The sequence below is a fragment of the Choloepus didactylus genome, chromosome 2, assembly GCF_015220235.1.
Source record: "Choloepus didactylus isolate mChoDid1 chromosome 2, mChoDid1.pri, whole genome shotgun sequence".
In the NCBI taxonomy this organism is placed as follows: Eukaryota; Metazoa; Chordata; class Mammalia; order Pilosa; family Megalonychidae; genus Choloepus; species Choloepus didactylus.
The window spans coordinates 33,806,474-33,825,960 of record NC_051308.1 but is presented as its reverse complement, the minus strand read 5'-3'; the positions used below and the strand labels follow the sequence as shown (position 1 = coordinate 33,825,960).

Below are 19,487 nucleotides of genomic sequence, written 5' to 3'. Positions count from 1 at the left end.
ATCAATTTTATTTGGTCCCCTGACAGCTTGCACTGCCCTGGGTTATGGCACTGTGGGTGGCCCTGAGTCAGCACCAACACAGTCTGAAGGGTTCCCTCAAATAAAGCCAGTCATCCGATTCACTTTTGGCTTACCGCCATCAGTGCCAGTTAATCTACATATAGGTACACATCCTGGACTTGGGGGAATAATGCCAATTTCAAACACTGTGTCCTGTGCCACGCCATAAATCAAGCCATGTGTCCTGGTGTTTTTAGTTCTGAAAATTCTCATCAAAATGGCATATGGTTCCAATTGTACTTCCAAAAGGTTTTTTGTTTTTTTTTCTTGAATTAAAAACCTGTCCATTAAGAAAAATAATATAATCATATTATTAAAATTCGGAAAATGAGGAAGAAAAACATATCATAATACCACCATCCTAAGACAATCATTATTAGCATTTGGGTGTACACTTTTCCAGCATATTACCAAAATAAGTATATAATTTTATATCCTTTTTCTAACCAACATTACACTTATAAAAACATTTTTAGCAAAATTTTTAAAAAACAGCATTTTAATGGTGGAAAAAAATTCTTAGGAGGGGGGTTAATGAAATATATTTAATCAATTTCTATTTATAATTTTTCACTGTTATTAATAAATCTGCAATAAATATCATTGTACGTACATTATTTTAAATTTTTCCTTGGTTTAGATTCTAGAAGCTGAATTATAGTCTCAAAGTATGTATATTGTTATGACTCTTGATACATATTGCAAATTGCTTTCCAAAATGGTTGTACCAATGTACACAGCCAACAACAATGTATGAGGGTGTCTGTTTTACTCCACCTAACCACAAACCATAATAACAAACCAAAGTGTTGAGATGAAGTTTTGAAGGACAATTTCATTGAACATCACCTCCCCCCAACTACAGTAGGTAAAGTACAAGTACAAAATGGATAATAAACAGATGCCATACTGAAGATGGTAAACTGAAGAGGGATGTCATTTAAACCAGGAGAGAAGATTTAAAAAAAAAAAAAGGAATTAATGTTCCAAATCCCAATTTCCAACAATGTATCTATGGACTGCTAGGATACAGAGCAAAGACAGACAAACAAACTGCCATACTGCAATAACAATTAGGGCAGCTTTTGTAGCTTTTCAGAAGAAAAGGCTTTTTGGCAGATTTGAGTTTGAGGCCAAACTCCAGACAGCTCAAGGAGGAGTACTGCTTCATACAAAGGATCCGCTTTCTTTGCAAATACCATGTGAAGCATTGTTGGTCCCACATTGGTCTTTTCTTTTCAGCTCTGCTCACAGATGCAATATGTGGGATCGACTATATTATTTTCTAATATAACAATAAATTGTAGCTAGACACAAACCAAATAGCTATTTATTGACTAAGGGAAGGGGGAAATAACATTTACAGGATATCTGCAAAGAGCCAGGCCCTTTCGCACTGGTTTTGTCCATTTTAAAAGCTTGGATCAAATGTGTGGACCCCTCAGCCTCGCTCTGCGGCCCTGAAAAACACGTTGCAGGGGAGCAGAGTGACTGAGCTCAGGGACCCTGTGGCCAGGGATCCCGGGCTCCTGAGTTTCAGCCCAGCTACTGCATCTCTCTGGATTCTATGTAATAGCAGCGCCTCTATACCCCAAGGAAGTAAAAAATGATAGAAAAAGTATTTACTAGAGGCCAATAATATGCTAACTGCTGAGGCATGGCAAATGGGTTATTTACCCTCCTTATCTGAGGAATATTGTATCTTGGTACTAATTCCTTTGGAAATTACTGCAGTTTTTAATATTATACACTTATGATTTACATTCTTTCCTAATAAATACATATATGTATTTATATATATAGTGAGGTTCTTAGTATATTTTCTTAGGACATTCCTATAGCACTATAAAAATCAATTGGTAGCTAAAACTATTATCAAATGAAGCCATTTTTTAAGACTTTTAAGGTAAATTTCTAATAACTGTGACTAATCAGTAAAACAAAAGTTTATGAATCGTGGGCAGCAGAGCATGGGTTCTTGGGCAGTTGTAGGGGACAGAATCCCAGCTCTGCCCACGCTAACTGGTGCCAGTTACCTGACCTTCCTTAGCCCATTTCTTCATCTGTAAATGGGGCAAAACTTTCTGATATAATGATCTTGGCACTTCTTAAGTATTAATTCAGAGGCAAGAAAATTCCAAAAAAATAAATAAATAAAAGGAAAGGAAAGAGGATTATCTCTTTTTAAAAAGTATCCCCTCTCATCCAAGAACTGGATTAATTGTCCAAGTAAACAAAAGCAAGATAGAAGCAAGGTTAACTTTTCTTCTGGGGGAAAAGATGACTTAGTTCCCTTTGATAGACTGAGAATGAACTGTCACAAGGACACAGAAAGACTGGTTACCAGGGAACCCCAAGCTGCCTGGTACTGTTCTTTTTAATAATCTAAGCAATGATGTTCCCAAATTTATAGCATCAAAAAAGAAAGCAAATTCATTCTTTTATAGCCCTTTTCTCACAAGAATACCTGAAATGTCAGACAAGTTATCTTATCCCGATTATATTAAGAATTTTAATTGACAGATATTATATCAAACATTAAGTGTGAAACCTTTACCTAGACAATAAAAATTTCTATCATCTCAGTCTAAAAAAAATCCATGCACTTCCCTGAAGTTTCAGATGATTTGTCCCTTTCTAAGCTGGAAGGAGAGAGCTTAGTACCCACAAAGCTCCCTGTTAAGACTATACAGCTTTCTTAGGACCACTCCTAACCTTGACTTCCATCCACAACTAGACGCATCCTGGGCACACTATCTACAAGCCTCACAAAGGGCGCTCTCCCTACCTCCTGTTATAGTCCTCAAACTCAGCCCGGAAAATAACCCCTTGCTCGGGTTGCCAGATAAAATGGTGCACGGACATACTTATGCCACAAAATTATTTGCTGTTTATCTGAAATTGAAATCTAACCAGGAATTCTGTATTTTTATTTGCTAATTCTATTTAAAGAATGGTAAAGCTTACCCCTGCTAAAGTGCCGTTTCTCTCCTCAACTCTCCAAGGGCCCAACTCCTTGGTTCTGAACTGTTTTATAGCAGCTGAAGCTGGCTTCCTTCCATAGGCCCAGAGAGTAGTGTCCACTCTCATTCTTGCTGCATCCATCCTTTCCTTTCTAGGAAGAGAATTGTTCCATGTAAGATCTCCATATTCAAGGTATGGAGTTGGGAAAAGGGGCAGGGGAGTGTTTCTAAGGCTGCCTAATGTCACAAGGTACTGTTACCATCACGAATTCACCATGAACGTCACCACGTTCAAGGTGTGACCCAGGCCTTGTAGTCTCAGGAACCACTTTAATATTTTGGCACTTTTTCCTCAAGGCAGAACCACACTAACCTAGTTCACAAAGACTTGTATAGAAAACAGAACACCAAGGTATTCATTTACAAAGGGGAAGGGCATCCTCCATCTGTACAGAAAGCCCAATAGCAATCTCAAGGTTGCTTCATAAGCAGGGAATAATGATTACAATAGATGCCATTAATTATTTAATTTTAATAAGTATTTGAAATTAACAGAACATTAATAGTGATGGTTAGGCCTGGTCACACAGTTCAGCCTCATAACCTCACCATGAGAAAAACACTGTTATCATCCTTTTAGTGATGAGAATCCTGGGAAATATACCTTACAGTTCACTGCAAGGTTCAATAAAATATGGTCACTTTGTGTTTATTCACCCACCAAATATTTATTAAGTGTCTAGCATGGGCTGGGTATGGGTATTATATAAGTTGATGGAGAAGGGAGTATATAAAACATCAAGGTCCCTTCTCTCAGTAAGTTTACAGTCTAGTAGGGGAGACCACAAACCAGCAAACAAAAATGTTAGCTTTTAAGAGTTGCTATGGAAAGGAAAAAAGCATGGAAATGTGACAGAGAATAATGTGTGGGGTGGAGGTGGGGGTAGAGACAGAGAGTCAGGGAAGGTTCTCTGAGGTGGTGACATAAGAGCTGAGACCTCAGAGCAGCCCACTGGTCTTCACTAAGGGCTACGGGTTTTGGGAGAGAAGAGTGACTTCAACCCAAGAGACCACCACCTCCCATTGTGAGCAGGCCCATCTGGGGCTCCTCGGAGGCAGCTGAGCAGAGTGTGCGGGGCTAGACCCGCCCCTCATGGTCCCCCCAGTGCTGAGCAGATGAGAGGCAGCAGGCACTCACTGCTCCCTGTGATGCACAAGCACAGCCAGGGAGGTGCTCTGGACCCAGGTTCGCCACTTTAGCTCATCCTGGACAAAAGCCCGAGAGATACCCATGCTGGGTGCTCAAAATGCAGCCAGTCAGGGCTGGGGACAAGGAGACTGAAAAGGGATCCTGATGCCAACCCAAATATCAGTCCTCATATCAGGTACTTCTGTCCATGTGTAGTTTTTAGGACCTTTTTGGTGGTGTCTGAGGCAGCTGCAGGGTGATTGCTTTAACAGCGCATGTGCATTTCACAAATTTGGGCTACATCATTTTTAAATACTTGATCTTAAAAAAGTTTAATTGGATTCTAAATCCATTCACAAGAAATTTCAAGATTATCATTGGTCAGTCAAAGGAAAAGCTTTGAAATATATAACGTCAACTATTATACATTTTTGAATGACTGAAAAAATGATTTAAATTTTATTATCACCTACTCATATGAACAAAGCTTTCCAATGATAGGGCTATCAAGAATTTGAAGAGATCTTCATTATAATATCTTAATAAGGAACTGCGTATGTCCATCTCAAGCATAAAACCCAATATAAAAAAATTATGTTCAGGAAGGAAGCTCAAAGCTTTGCATTAAAAACTTTGAAAATGTTTCATTTGAAAGTTTTATACAAGTTTGATATTTAATATCTTCCCTAAAACTGAATATTTTCTCTTTTAGTGATTTTGTAGTATTAAAATATGAAATGAATTTTTTTTATCAAGCTCCATATGAATGGCCCCAAATTCCATCTACTTTTTCTCAGTGTACCATACAAATACGATAATTTCCTAGGATTAAAGTGACATAGTTGGAAATGTTGCAGAAGATGAGCCCTGTGAGAAGCTGGGGGAAGAGGATTCAAACCTCAGAAATGGCAAGCCTAATGTTCCTAAGACAGGGAAGGACTTGACAGTTCAGAGGCTGTGGGGTGCACTAGAGATGGCAAACGGGGAGGAGTGATGCCAAGTCCCAGGGTGAGGACTTTAATCCAAGCGCAGTGGGAGGCCACTGAATGAATTTAAGCAGCAGTGTGGCTTGATCTGATTTACATTATATAAATCTAATCTCTGTATGCTGTGTAGAGAATGGAATACAGAAGCATGAGAGTGGGGAGAGAAACGTTACCATGGGAGTCCAGGTGACAGGTGAGGAGTAGGTGAGAAGCATTTCAGAGGTGGAATCAAAAGGACTTGCTAAGGGAATGGCTTTTGGGTGAAAGAGAGGGAGGCTCAGGGAGGATACCTGCGCTTTTCGGTTTGAGCAATTGGGTAAATGCTGGTGCTATTTACTGGGCAAGACTGAGAGAGGGGCAAATGATTCAAATTTTTAAACAAAGTGAAAAGACAGGGAGAATCTATAAATTATAAGAGGTTTAAGAAACATATCAATCCTTTATTTGGCTCCTAAAATGCATACTAAAGTTTCTACAAAGTGATAGGACATCTAAGATTTGCTTCAAAATAATTCAAGTGGTGTGGGGAGAGAATGAGCAATACACAAGATTGGTCTTACGTAGATAACAGTTGAAGCTGGGTGATAGGTACATGGGTGCTTATCGTACCACTCTACTTTTGTACAAGTTTTAAAATTTTTATGGAACTGCATGAGAACACTTAATATGGCGAGAGGACCCAAGCTGAGGGGTTGGGGGGGGGGGAGGATAGCGTGCTAGACCAGTGGAAAGAAACAGAGAAGACCACTGCTATCCTAGAGTTTACATTCTTTAAGGGAGATGAAAAATAAACAGGTGTGCTGGTTTGAATCTGTTAAGTACTCCATAAAAGACTCTGTTCTTTTAATTCACTCTTGTGGTGGCAGACCTATTTTGGGTGGGATCTTTTGATTAGGTTGTTTCCATGGAGATGTGACCCCTGAAAAATTAAGGTGGGTCTTAATTAGTTTACTGGAATCCTTAAGAGGGCTCAGGGGGAGAGAGCGAGCTCAGAGCTGACACAGACCCAGATGCTTGGAGATGCAGACAGAAAGACATATGGAGATGCTAAGCAAAGAAATGAAGCCCAGAGTTTGCCCCAGAGAAGCTAAGTGAGAACCCACAGACACTTGAGGAGAAAGCCACTGGAACCAGAAGCAACACAACCCAGGAGCAAAGGTCCAGCAGACACCAGACACATGCCTTCGGAGCTGACAGAGGTATTCCGGATGCCATTGACCTTTCTTCAAAGAAGGTATGTCTTATTGATGCCTTAACTGGGACATTTTCATGGCCTTAGGACTCTAAATTTGTGAACTAATAAACCCCCATTGTAAAAGCCAATCCATTTCTGGTATATTGCATTTTGGCAGCTTTCACAAACGCAACAACAGGTAAACCAAAACAAACACAAAAAACAAGATCAACAACAAAATAACAAACATGGCAAATTTAAATTAATGTGTTAAAGAATGACATGATTAAGTGTGTGTGGGGGGAATACCAATGGCCAGAAACATCTCCTTGAGCTTTGCACTGAGGAGTAATAACAGCCAAGCAGAAATAAACAGAGGCTTTTAAATTCCTTTCCATTCTGCCCTTTAAACACATCTAAATTAGTGGCCTTAAGTATTCTATTCTAAGGAAAATGTGTTTACTTAAAAGCTTTTGCTCCACCCACTACACACTTTTTTTTTTAATTTCAAATTTTGAGACCATTTTTAGGCCAAGACTTCTAGAAGCAGAGCCAACTCAGGGCTGTCTCCTGGTGCCCCTTTAGAATCTCTTCCTGTCCTGGCAACTATTGTCCCCCATTGTTCTTCTCCCCTTGGCTACAGTTTTGCCACTCTTGGGGCACTACAGCCCCTCTTTGCTTCCCTACTTCCAGGAGGCATTACCTGTGAAAGGAAATGCTTCCAGAGAGCTAAACTCCATGAAGGCAGAAATGCTGGCTTGTGCCATTCACTGCTGTATTCCCAGCACCCAGAATTGTGACTGACATAGTTGGCACTCAACAAATATTCACTTAGAGAACTTCCTGAAGTCACTAACCACACATCTATCCGGGTGCTTAAGTATTAGGTCCTACAACTAGAAAAAACTTGTGGCCTTCCTTTGCACAGGTAAATATTATTCCCATTTTACAGATGGACAGCTGAGTTGGTTCAGATAATCCAAGAGCAGAACTATTTGACCTAAAATAATCTTTACCTTCCTTAAAAATATTTAAAACCAAGAAATAGAAGCAATGGAAAAATCCAGCATGTAAAGACAACATTACCCATGCCATTTATTTAACATTCCTTGAAGATATGATGAATTTAATTGATGTACAACAGCCTCCCTGGTTAAATACAACAGCAAACACTTTGGTTTCTTGAAAACAAAACAAACAAAAATACTTTTCTTGGGCCGAATTATAGGAACTCCTCCTCTGCAGCTCAGCTTTTTGCACAGGCTTTTTTCTTTTTCTTTTTTTTTTTTTTGCATATGTAGAAAAGCTCATAGATTGCATGTGTTCTGCATTGCAACTACCAACGCTTACCATTCATTAAATATTAATGAAACTAGACGCCTGGCCTTTTTGGTTCTCCTGAGTCTGTTCCTTACTTTAGTGACCTTGCACAAATCTATTTCCTCCCTTATATCTGATTTCCAGATGTTTCAGGATAATGTTTATGACTAAGATGCTCTGTGAAATCTTCAGGTTACATATAGTAGTTAGTGCCCTTCATCTATGAAAATTATCTCCTTCACGATCCTATGAGATATCGCTTCTATTGAAAACCTTCACACAGTTGTTGACCGTTGTCAATACCATCTAGGGACAGTTCAGATATTCTAAAGCCAATCAACTGAAAATGTGAATAACATGAGCCTGAAGTCTACCTCCTATGCTTCGGAGAATTTGAAAACAGGTACATGTAATAATTCTCAACCCACGTTTTCCCTATTTCTGCCGTTTTCTGCCTCATCTAAACTATGCAAAAGCGGCCCGCAACACTTGACTAATTCCTTTCCAATGCATTCCTACTGAATACTGAGACGTTATAAGGCCCACACTAGCTGGTAGAAGCTGCCAGGACTGGTGCGGTTAATTGTATACTCCACAGCCGTCTTGCATCAGGCACCCTGGGCCCAGAAAGAAGGCGATCCTCGTCCTCTCGGCCCTGGAGACCGCCACCTGAGATAGGCCGGATGCCCTCGGTGCCCGAGCCCTTGCTGAAAGTCCGCTGCTCCGCCCGCAGCCCACAGCCCACATACTGGAGGCTCGCCTCGGCCTCCAAAGTGGATCAAGTTGTCTGCGGGCGGCCCCAGGACTCTGAACCCACCAACTCCGACCTGACCTTAGTCAGGGGCAGACGCACCCCTGACCCGGCCGCGGTTAGTCCAGAAGGAAAGGGAGAAGAGGGCCGTTCGTCCGCCCTGCCAGCTGCTTCAGCAGCCCCATCCCAAAGTGGGCGCGGGACGGAGAGGCTCCTATTTCCACGCTTCCTGTTGGGTACTGGTTTTCGACTAGGGTGCAGCAATTCGGCCGGCCGTGTCCGCCTCCCCGCCCCCACGCCGCCCGGGGAACCTCGGGGGCGCGCGCCGGGGCCAGCGCGGGACATCCCGCCGGTCCCTTGCCGCGGCCTGAGACGCCCACAGGCCCGGCGTTCACCCTCCGGGCTTCCCCTCGCACTCCTCTCCCCTTTCACTTCCCCCTTGGCGCCCCAAACCCAGGCTTCCGGGGTTCAATGACGTGTGCGTACCGAGCGGGGTGAGGGGCCGGGAGCAGATACTAAACCGGGGGCGGGCGCCATCTGGGGCGAGAGCCTGAAGCCCCTCTGCACGTCTTTTGTGTTTGTACACACACCGCGCGAGGTAGTCGGGAGGAAAGAGGAGGGAGCGGACGGCGCGCGGGGGAGGAGCGAGCGCGCGCCAGCGAACGGGCGCGCGGGGGGAGGGGCGGGGGCGGGGCGCGAGCCAGGGTGGACCGGGGGCGGGGCAGAGCCTTCCCTCCATTGTGTATGATTGGCTGGAGCGCGGCGCGGGGGCGGGGCGGCGTGTGTTGGGGGATAGCCTCGGTGTCAGCCATCTTTCAATTGTGTTCGCAGCCGCCGCCGCGCCGCCGTCGCTCTCTAACGCCAGCGCCGCCTCTAGCTCGCCGAGCTCCAGCCGAAGGAGAAGGGGGGTAAGTTTCCCCGCCTGCCCGTTTCCCCGGAACCGAACCTGGCTTGCCGTCAGCCCCGAGCCGGGCCTTGGGGGTTCCTGGAGGGGACCCACAGCCCCTCCAGCTTATCCCACAAACTTTTTGGCCCAGAAATGGAGAAGAGGAGTGAGTTCCCCTCTCTTCTCTGGCGGCGTCGGCTTCCCGGTCTCTCGCCGCCTCAGCCCAACAGCAGCAACCGCCGCGGCGCCGAGACTGTTCTCCCTCCTCCCCGCTTTCCGGACTCCTCTTTCTTCGGCGAAATCCCTCCCGTCGCCCCTTCCCCGGACCCCAAACCTTCACCTGGACCCGCGCGAGCCTCTTAACTACCGCCCCCGAGTCCCAGACCCCAGTTTTCAGGCGGGAAAGGGGTGGAAATCGCCGCTGCTTCCTACTCTGGGGTAACTCGCTTTTTGCTGCCTCCCCACAGTTGTTGCTAAGCTTCACCATCTTGTCTCTCTTCTCTGGTCACCGACCATATTTTTCCCGTTTCTCTCTTCCCCATTTCAAAAAAGGAGGAAAATTTCTAAAAGAGGGAATTTTTTTTCCTTTTTTGGAGAAGCGGAAACTTGATGCATTTGAAATGCAAAAAAACTTTTGCATTTTGGAGGGCGGCACGTGGCAGGAGATGAGATATTTTTGAGCGATTTGGTGTTTTGTCTCTTTGGAAGAGAATCGGATACGTTTTGTGATTGTTTCCATTTTGTTCTGGTCTGGGAGCCGAGTTTGTGCCTGCGCAAGACGCTTGTAGCGAGGCGGCAGGATGGGGGACCCTGAGCCGAGGTACCCAGAAGAGGCAAAACCAAAACTTTATCGTGCTTGGGGTGGACCAGTTGGCGGATCCTCATGCGTTAATTAAAACCTGGGTGCGGGGCAGTGGTTTTTTGTTTTTTTTTTTCTTTCTCATTGAGAAGCTTGTTAGGACTGGGCGCGAAGACAGTGCTTTGTAGAGTGCTCGTTGGTGGTAGCTGTTGTTCCTCTCGTTTTTCGAGACGCCTTTTTGTCAACATTACTGTAAAGATGCAAAACCAGGAATGTTTTCACATATTTACAGCAATCCATCAACTGCCAGTTGCGGGGGAGTGAGGTTAAAACCTTTTTGCTGTAATTTGATTCAACCTTTTCTGTGGTTTGTGGCTTCGTTCTTTTGACTTGTCTATGGATCAAATATTTACAGAATTTCTAATTTCTACTTTAAAGGAATTGGAACAGAGGTTGTTAGGGGTCTTTTGTTTTGCTGTTGGTCGCTCAGAGTTGGCATTTTGAGAGATGATTGGTGTTAATGCTAACAATTATCTAGTACTATAGTTTGTTTCAGGAAGTCATTCTTAAATGTAGATGTAATCTGCACTCTTTCAAATTATATAACATTAGGAACATTTTCTAATACTGACCATAATTTCCGGATTTGAGAGAGGGGGTAGTTGAAGAATAAGTTACATGTTTGTAATTGGATGTAGTGATTTTTGTTTTTCATGCTGATAGGTAAGTAAGGAGGTCTATATACCATGGCTCGTACAAAGCAGACTGCCCGCAAATCGACCGGCGGTAAAGCACCCAGGAAGCAACTGGCTACAAAAGCCGCTCGCAAGAGTGCGCCCTCTACTGGAGGGGTGAAGAAACCCCATCGTTACAGGTATTAAAAAAAAAAAGAGGGGAGGGAAAACTGGGACATAGGCTATCTCCTGTAGCAGAATCCACATAATCTAACAAAAAGGTGAATAACAAGCAAACTTTTTGCTTTAGGGTTGGGTTTTCCCTTTTTGAATATTTACTAATATTTGATTGTCTATATAGTTTAATGTTAGGTTTTATTGGGAATATGTTTAATTTTGAAGCCAAAATCAGCCTCATATTCCTAAGGAGAACTAATATTTCACTAATAATAATGGGATAGCTTATTAGCATTTTATTTAGCTATTAGGTTAGTAACATTTTTAAATGTAAAGGGTTGTGTTTGAAATGTGTTTTTTATATCTTTGCTTTTGGTAAATAGTAATTTAATCAGGATTTATGGGGGTTTTGTGTTTTGAATGAAGTGGTCCCCAGCCCTCATTTACTTGAATTGGTTTACTTCTGCATTAGCTCATTAGGTTTAGAGCTATCTGAGCAGTGTTGTTAAGGGCATCTGCCGTTAGAGGGCAGGCGTTGTCCATACTTAGGTACCCCCTGTCTGCAAATGACTTTACAGTTAAACTAAAATAAAGCTCAGTGGAAGAAATAAGTCAGAACTGGAAGTAAATTTCTTGCTGACAATAACTTAGTAATAAACTCTTCCAGGTAATAAACTCTTCCACGTGGAAGAAACACCGCATAATCAAAAGTTTTTGAATTTAATCATTCTTGAGGGATGGACAGTAGTCAAAGTAAAGATATTCTGGGAAACCTTTAGATACCAGAAGTGTTTTCCTTACAAAAGTACATTGGGTGTGCTGGGTGTCTAAGGACTCTTTAAAGAATTGAGAATATGCTAGGAAGAAGGAGAGTAGTGCTAAATTGAGAAGAGTCTTTCCTAAACAATCTCAACTTTGTGTTATTAGCCTGGAAAATAATACCTCCAAAGTTGTGGTATTTGTAGTAACAGAAGTTAGTGATTCATATATACAAGTTTAAAAAATGAAGAAAAACAGGGGGCTTTGATATACTTCCTGCCAGGAACCTACCTTAATTTCATACTTTTTGTTCTAAAGGTATTGTTAGTCTTATTAGACTTGAGCATTGGGGTCATAAATTGATTGGTGAAATTTGATGATGAGGTAATTTGTTTCTTGAAAAAAAAAATAATTTCTTTAAAGTTGACCACTATCCTTTTGTGTTATTTATGTGTCTAGTAACAGTTTCTTTAATGTTAATTTTTTAAAGGCCTGGTACTGTGGCACTCCGTGAAATTAGACGTTATCAGAAGTCCACTGAACTTCTGATTCGCAAACTTCCCTTCCAGCGTCTGGTGCGAGAAATTGCTCAGGACTTCAAAACAGATCTGCGCTTCCAGAGTGCAGCAATTGGTGCTTTGCAGGTAAAATGGTGGGTGGGGAAGGGTTCTAAGAGTTTGAGCTTCTGCTCTGTGCCAAGAACAATACTAAATCCTTCCATAAGTTTATCTAATTTAATCATCATGAGCCTGTGGGGTATGGGATATCTTTATTTCCCTGTTGAAGAGATTTCAGAAAGGTTAAGTTGCTCAAGGTCATAGAAAAATGGTAGAACCGTGATTTGAACCCCAGTTCATCATTAGTTACAAAACCTAATGCAGATTTCCATTATACCATTTTAAAATTTGGGTAACTCATTGCACTAAAATATTTAAAGAAAAAAGAATCTGTTGTTCGGTTTATGCTATGCTGCAGGACATTAAGAAGGTAGGGGGCCTAAAGGCCTATATTTATAATCACAATTTCAAACAAGAGTGGTGTAAAAGGAATGTTTGAGTGAATCTCCTCCTGGCTCTGAAAAGACAGATGTAAGTAAAGAGAACTTAATGTCTTGGGCGGAAAGAGGCAGTATTAAAGAATCGTGTGTTAAGGTAAAAAGAGCAGTGAGTGGTAAATAGGATTAGATGAGTGCTTGAAGATGAGACTGGATGTGTAAAGAGACAGGGATTTGAAGACCTTTGCTAAAGGGATTATGGATTTCTGATTAAATGGGAAGCATATTGAATTTAATCATAGCTCTGGAGTGCCAGAGTTCTGTTCTAGAGGTGGTTCGTAGTTGAAATATTTGTGGTTTTTTGCCAAGGTTAAAACTTGAAATGCCCACAAGTATGATAGTTGACAAGGAAGGTATGTAGGTGTGTACTGAACATCAGTCTCTTAAATAATCTATTTTATATTGTGTATTTGGTATCCTTTAGATCACTGTATCTCAAAATGTGAAAAGACTTCTTCCATCAGAGGCAAGGAGTGGGGTAGCAAAAATGCAATTGCTGGGTACCACTGCAGGCCTGAAACAAAATCTCTTGGGAGGGTTCAGAATCTACATATACTCCATTGGAGGATTTTTAAGGCTGCTGTTGCTGTGCCGGGCTTTTGCTTTATATGTAAGGAAGATTTAATAGGTAGATTCCTCACTGAAGTATAATTGGTTGAGCTGTTTCTATGGTTCGTCTAAACTTCTTTTGATTGGTGAATTCCAGAACTAGGCATCCATTAAATTCTCAGTGACTTGAAATTGTTATGATTGCCAATTGTGTGTTCCCACTGTGTTTTAAATACAGAAATTTTACTAAGATTCCCAAGCATTGAAATAAAGCTGCTAGTTTTATTTTTCTGTATCAGTTCTACTTGAAAATCCAGCACTTATGAGCTAGAAATCTCCAAATATCATAAGTGTCAGTAATGTAGACTTGGAAATTGAGATTACTAAATAACCTGGGTAAAAGACTAGTGTCTTTTTAAAGCTAATCATGTGCAAACTTCCATTGTTACTGTTACTAAGGTATGTACTTTATATTTAGCATTAAGTATTTTGTAGGTTTTGAGCAAAATGTTCACGTCTGCCTATAGTAATCTTTTAAGAGGTATCTTTTATCTTGATTGGATAGGATAATCTTTGCTACAAGATTTTTGTTTTGTTTTTGTTCTTTTTGTATGTACACTTTTGTTTTCTTAAAGATACGGGGGATGGAGAATTTGCTAATGGAAATAAGGTAATAGAAGTAAGTCATTGAAACAGAACTCCAAAGTCACCTTTTGTCTTTAGAAGTAAACAATTTACATTACAATTTTTCTAAATAGTGTACATGCCATTATACAGTAAAGGAGGGGAGGTAGTCCAGTGAGGGTAATAGAGGAGAAGCTAGTCTAAGTTTGCCATAAATAATCAAGAATTAACTTAAAATTTAAAATTTATCCTTTGCCTTTAAGGTCAGTTTTAACTAAAATGTTCTGTGTAAAAATGAATATTGGTGTTTTGAAATGGAGGAAGAGTCAGATACTGGATATACTTCAACTGTTGTAAATTAACAGTTTCTTCCAGTTGTTAAGATGTTTTTCTTTTAATTTCAAAATTATGTTCATTTGGTAATAAAATGATGTGGCAGGCTTTACTTCCCATTCCAGTCTTAATATTTAAGGAACTTTGAGATATTGATAATAGAATTGGAAATATCTGGGTCATGGTCAAACCCCATGGGTATTGAATCTTCTCCCAGAGCTGACCAGCCATAGCCCTATAAACTAACAGCCACATTCTAAAAGAACAGTGAGAGTCCCAGCTGCCACATCTGAGTAGGCCCAGGGAAGCTGATAGATAGTACCGCTTTAAATGGTCTTGGAACCACGGGACCTGTCAGCCTGTCCACGTAGCAGCTCTTGGTGCTGCGTTGCCCAAAAGTGTTTTAGGTTTGAATAATCCTGAGATGTGCTGGATTAGGCAAAATTTACCTGGTTTCTTTCCTCCTGAAGAACTTCAGACCTTGTATGTTGTGTGTTGTGAACCCTCTAAGAGGAAGCTATAGTATGCCATGTTTTGCAAAGTTTTTACCCACTTCTAGAATATCCCAAGAATGAATCACTGGTTATTGCATACTTTTAACACCTTTAGAATAGGTAAGATATGAAGGACTAATTGCAAAGAGAAGAGATTTTATTAGAGTTAAATATAAAAACACAAACCAGCAAATGTTTATTGAATGTCTATTTGAGGGAGAGCCATTGTAGGATAAAATATGGTCTTTATTATAAGTAACTGGATCTCAAGATGACCTGCATCTGGGAACAGGGGCAAGAGGAATGTTTGCCTTCTTCTGCTTGTCATTCATGGTATAGTCTTGAGGTAGACCTTAAAGGGTAGGTAAATAAGATTTAGCTCTTGATAACATGCTGGAGAAAGATTAAGTAGGCTTGGAAAATGTTGAAAAAACTGTTACATTAGAGAAAAGGCCAAAAAAAATGAAGGTATAAATGTGAACGAAATTTTTTTTTCATGAAATGCTGTATTGTAAACCATTTGAGTTTACAGTAGTGTAAACCACTACCTCAGTTTTTTCTATTAACATTTTGTATTAGTGTGGTACATTTGTTACCACACTAATATATTAACTGAAGTCCATAGTTTGCATTAGGGTTCCCTCTTGGTGTTACACAGTTCTGTGGGTGATTTTGTGGTTGTTTATTGTATTGTGGTATGCAATATAAAATTTCCCATTTTATCCACTTTCAAGTATACAATTCAGTGATGTTAATTACATTTACAATGCTGTGCTTTTAAAAACAGAGTGGTTTTTTTTTTTGTTTTTTTTTTTTTCAAAAGTAAAAAAAAGGTAAAATTCTCCCAATTCACTAAAGCAGTTGAGCTGATGACTAGACTAGGAAAACAAACTGGCAAGGTCTTCATTTCAAAATGTGTAAGGTGTTTTAACTTGGCTACAACTGTGAGATGTGCTACCAGTTTGTGCTATAAGTTGATGCACCCTCTTATTTCCTCTTCATATATGCCAGGTGTCAAAATGATTCATACAGCTAGCAGTTCTTGAGTGATAGTAGGTGAAAGAAGTACCTTTCAGAGTCTTATAGTAGAATGAAAAAAACAGAGATCGATATTTAATATTACAGGGCAATAAATGCCATGACAGGTAAGGGAATATAGAGAAAGAAGATAGTAAGGAACAGCGGGGAACACATCTAGGCAAAATAGATGTTAAAAGCAGACTAATCTGTAATGTATTCTGGGACCTGCAAAGTACTTTAGTGATAAAATTCTTTGGAGATGTAAGCAAAAACCTAGATGAGGACCATAGGATGGAAACCAGATGTCAACTGTGTTGTTTTACTTGGCAAGTCAGAGTTTTTTAAACAGTTGTTGGAGTTTCAGTGGGGTTCAGGTTGAGAAAGGTGGGGGTGGATATTATTTTGGATTGGTTACATGCATGGTTCCATTTATCTTTCTAAGAATGAGAATGTTAGGGGAGTTTAAATTGGATTCCTCTACTTAAGATGTTTCCGTGTACTAGAAATCATGTTAGCATTAGAAAAATTAAGCTTTCCTAGCAATAAAGTAATTTGAACTCTTGTATAATTTCATATTTACAGACTTAAACTTTTCAGTTTTCATAAGCTGCCTTCTCAGCTTTGTCCCACAGGTTTTAAAATGTGTTTGGTAAAATAATCCATGCCTTCTGAAATAGGTTTTAAAGGATTTCAAAAACCTCATTATTTTAACTTTCAAAATTATATACGTCTTTTGCAAATAACGCCATTAATACTTGTTTCTTCGTTCCTGTTGTAGGAGGCAAGTGAGGCCTATCTGGTTGGCCTTTTTGAAGACACCAACCTGTGTGCTATCCATGCCAAACGTGTAACAATTATGCCAAAAGACATCCAGCTAGCACGCCGCATACGTGGAGAACGTGCTTAAGAATCCTCTTTGATGGGAAACATTTCATTCTTTAAAAAAAAAAAAAAAAAAATTTTTTTTTTTTTTTCTCTTCTTCTTCCTGTTATTGGTAGTTCTGAACGTTAGATATTTTTTTCCCATGGGGTCAAAAGGTACCTAAGTATATGATTGTGAATGGAAAAATAGGGGACAGAAATCAGGTATTGGCAGTTTTTCCATTTTCATTTGTGTGTGAATTTTTAATATAAATGCGGGGACATAAGCATTAATGTAAGTCAAAATGTTTCAGTGAACAAGTTTCAACAGTTCAACTTTATAACAATTATAAATAAACTGTTAAATTTTTCTGGATATGCCAGCATTTGGATTTTTTTAAAACAAGTAAATTTCTTATTGATGGCAACTAAATGGTGTTTGTAGCATTTTTATCATACAGTAGATTCCATCCATTCACTATACTTTTCTAACTGAGTTGTCCTACATGCAAGTACATGTTTTTAATGTTGTCTGTCTTCTGTGCTGTTCCTGTAAGTTTGCTATTAAAATACATTAAACTACACCTGCTTTTGGTCTTTATTATTAACCTTGCTTGTACAGTTAATTCACTTGAAATTCCTGTATTCAAAAAAAGTTTTTAGTATAAAGTGCTTTAATTGTCAACTTCTATCTGGCGCAAGACTATCAGACGGGGAAAAATGTAAGCTTCGAGTTGGAAGGTAGCTGGAGCTATTGGTTTCTTCTGATTTTTTTAACTTTGTAGATAGGAAATATATTTGCCAAAACCAAATCTTAACTCTGAATATGCTGTATTCAAACCTATCTGATCATCAGGGTCACCTGTAAATACTTAGTAGTCTGTGTTGAGTAGTGAAAGTACAGATATATATTACATAAACTTTAAATGTTTAACACTAAGTGAAAACATAAAACAGTTTAAGTCTTCATTCAGCTGGAAAATTAGTGTTAGAGATGTTATATTAAGATGCTGCCTACTACTTAATCCTGAAGTTACTGAAACACCAATAGCTCTTAGCGCACTGCATTTCATTTAGCATCAGAATGCTTGTGAAATGAGGATAATTAGCCTACGAACTATAACATCCCTAATGTACTGATAGAACATTCAAGTGTTTGAAACTTGGCTCTGGAAGTGATGTGAAATACTAACAATGAATGAGCTAAGAACAGACTTAGTTCGATAAGGTTTAATGTTTGACTTAGGTTCTTAATGTTCTTAAGCTCTTTTGGGCAGTAACTTCATCTTTAGATTATAGGAGATTTATAAAACATCTGGTAACATGGCTTCCTAGTTTTGTGTGGTCCTTTATATATACTTCTACAGGTGGGCATTGGTATTGCTTGGATTACTAGACAGAGTACCTATTGCTTGGTATTTTCTCAAAACAAGCTACTGAAAGTCAACAGTAGTTGCTAAATGTTTCCTCTTCAGTTAGGTTTTTGCATTGCAAAGGTACATAAATGGTAGGCCTATTATGAAAAGTACTAGTAGAAAAAATGGGCCTCTAATGGGGGAGGAAAAATAATAGTTAATGTTAACCTGCTGGAGTCTGATGTGGACCAATTATTTACAAGTAGAAATACCCTTCAAGTTCTTGGATTCAGTCTTAAAATTTTGCTCTTCAAATGTTTCAGTGAACTAAAAGTGTAGTTTTTCTTTCCTTATGGGAGGATCCCTTAATTCATTTATTGAACCCATTTTGAATGCTTATTTGTGCTTACTGTCCAGGTACTAATACACAATAAGTTGTATATTACAAAATAGGGCAGTTGAGGAAAAATAGCACAAGTAGATGGATTTGTTGTTGGACGTATGCATACAGATGGCTGGTCAGCATATCAGGAGCTTGTCATAACATAGTGTGGCCTATTGTTGGTGGATGTTAGCATATGTCCCTATTAAGGTAATTACTTGTTTCTATTTACAAATGAGGATTTGGAATTTGGGACCATATGTTTTTAATTGTCCAGGGTCTGGCCAATATTCATAGTAGTTTTGAGCTCAGGGCTATCCTTTAACTCCTGAGTGAGATCTCTCATGCGTTCTTCCCTGGGTGCTCAGTAACTATCAGACTGAATCCTCTTCCCTAGTAGGCTTTGGAGTTGCTACATGGCAAACCTAGCCAGGAAAATCCTCTGTAGTGAATTGGAGTTGGGTCCAGTGGTGTAGGAACTACAGCTAAAATTACCTTCAAGCTCAGTTAAGTTTCAGCTTTTAGCATCTTCAAACTCAACCAGCTTTTTGAACTTTTTTGAGTAAGTAAAATGGAAATAGCCAATTAATATCTTGATTCCAGAAAAGGTTCCTAAAGTCTAAATCAAGTATTCTGTAACCTGTTCTACAGGTAAAGAAACTTGCCCAAGGTCACACAGTAAATTGAGATGGAATTTGTCCCCAGATAGTCTTAAATCTAGGGACTTCTCTTGAGTTACCATGCTCTGTGTGGTATGTACAAATAAATTAGAAGTTAATATTGCCAGAGATAGGAGAATAAAGAAGGTAATGCTATTGGTAGAGACAAAGGAAAAGAAAGGGGAACAAATTTTAGAATCTGACAAGAAAACCCTGTGAGCATTCAAAAACCAATGCTGTTCATCTAGGAGATCTAATTTCCTTCTATGTCATAAACTACCCCTCTTAATTTCTTCCACTTCCTCACACTCAAGTCCTTTGGTGCTCCGTCCAAAAGTGCATCCAAAACTTTCCACTTCTCACTACTACCATCCTAGTCCAATTGATCATCTCTTCTCTGGATTACTGCAATAACTTA

General features: G+C 39.9%; 1 protein-coding gene and 1 long non-coding RNA gene across 2 annotated transcripts; one reads left to right on the top strand and one right to left on the bottom strand.

The window, feature by feature from the left end:
* Positions 1 to 247: 247 nt before the first annotated feature.
* Positions 248 to 9,047, bottom strand: LOC119515443. The gene is made up of 3 exons (XR_005213049.1): positions 8,930 to 9,047; positions 3,028 to 3,175; positions 248 to 340 (listed from the first exon to the last, which is right to left on the bottom strand). It is a non-coding gene; the product is annotated as an uncharacterized LOC119515443 (long non-coding RNA).
* Positions 9,048 to 9,230: 183 nt separating this feature from the next.
* On the top strand, positions 9,231 to 17,257 carry LOC119524156 (histone H3.3A). Its single transcript, XM_037822797.1, has 4 exons — positions 9,231 to 9,351; positions 10,852 to 11,002; positions 12,229 to 12,382; positions 16,591 to 17,257. Exons 2-4 carry the CDS (start codon positions 10,875 to 10,877, stop codon positions 16,717 to 16,719), a joined length of 411 nt encoding a protein of 136 aa, XP_037678725.1. The 5' UTR covers positions 9,231 to 9,351; positions 10,852 to 10,874; the 3' UTR covers positions 16,720 to 17,257.
* The last annotated feature ends 2,230 nt before the right edge of the window (positions 17,258 to 19,487 follow it).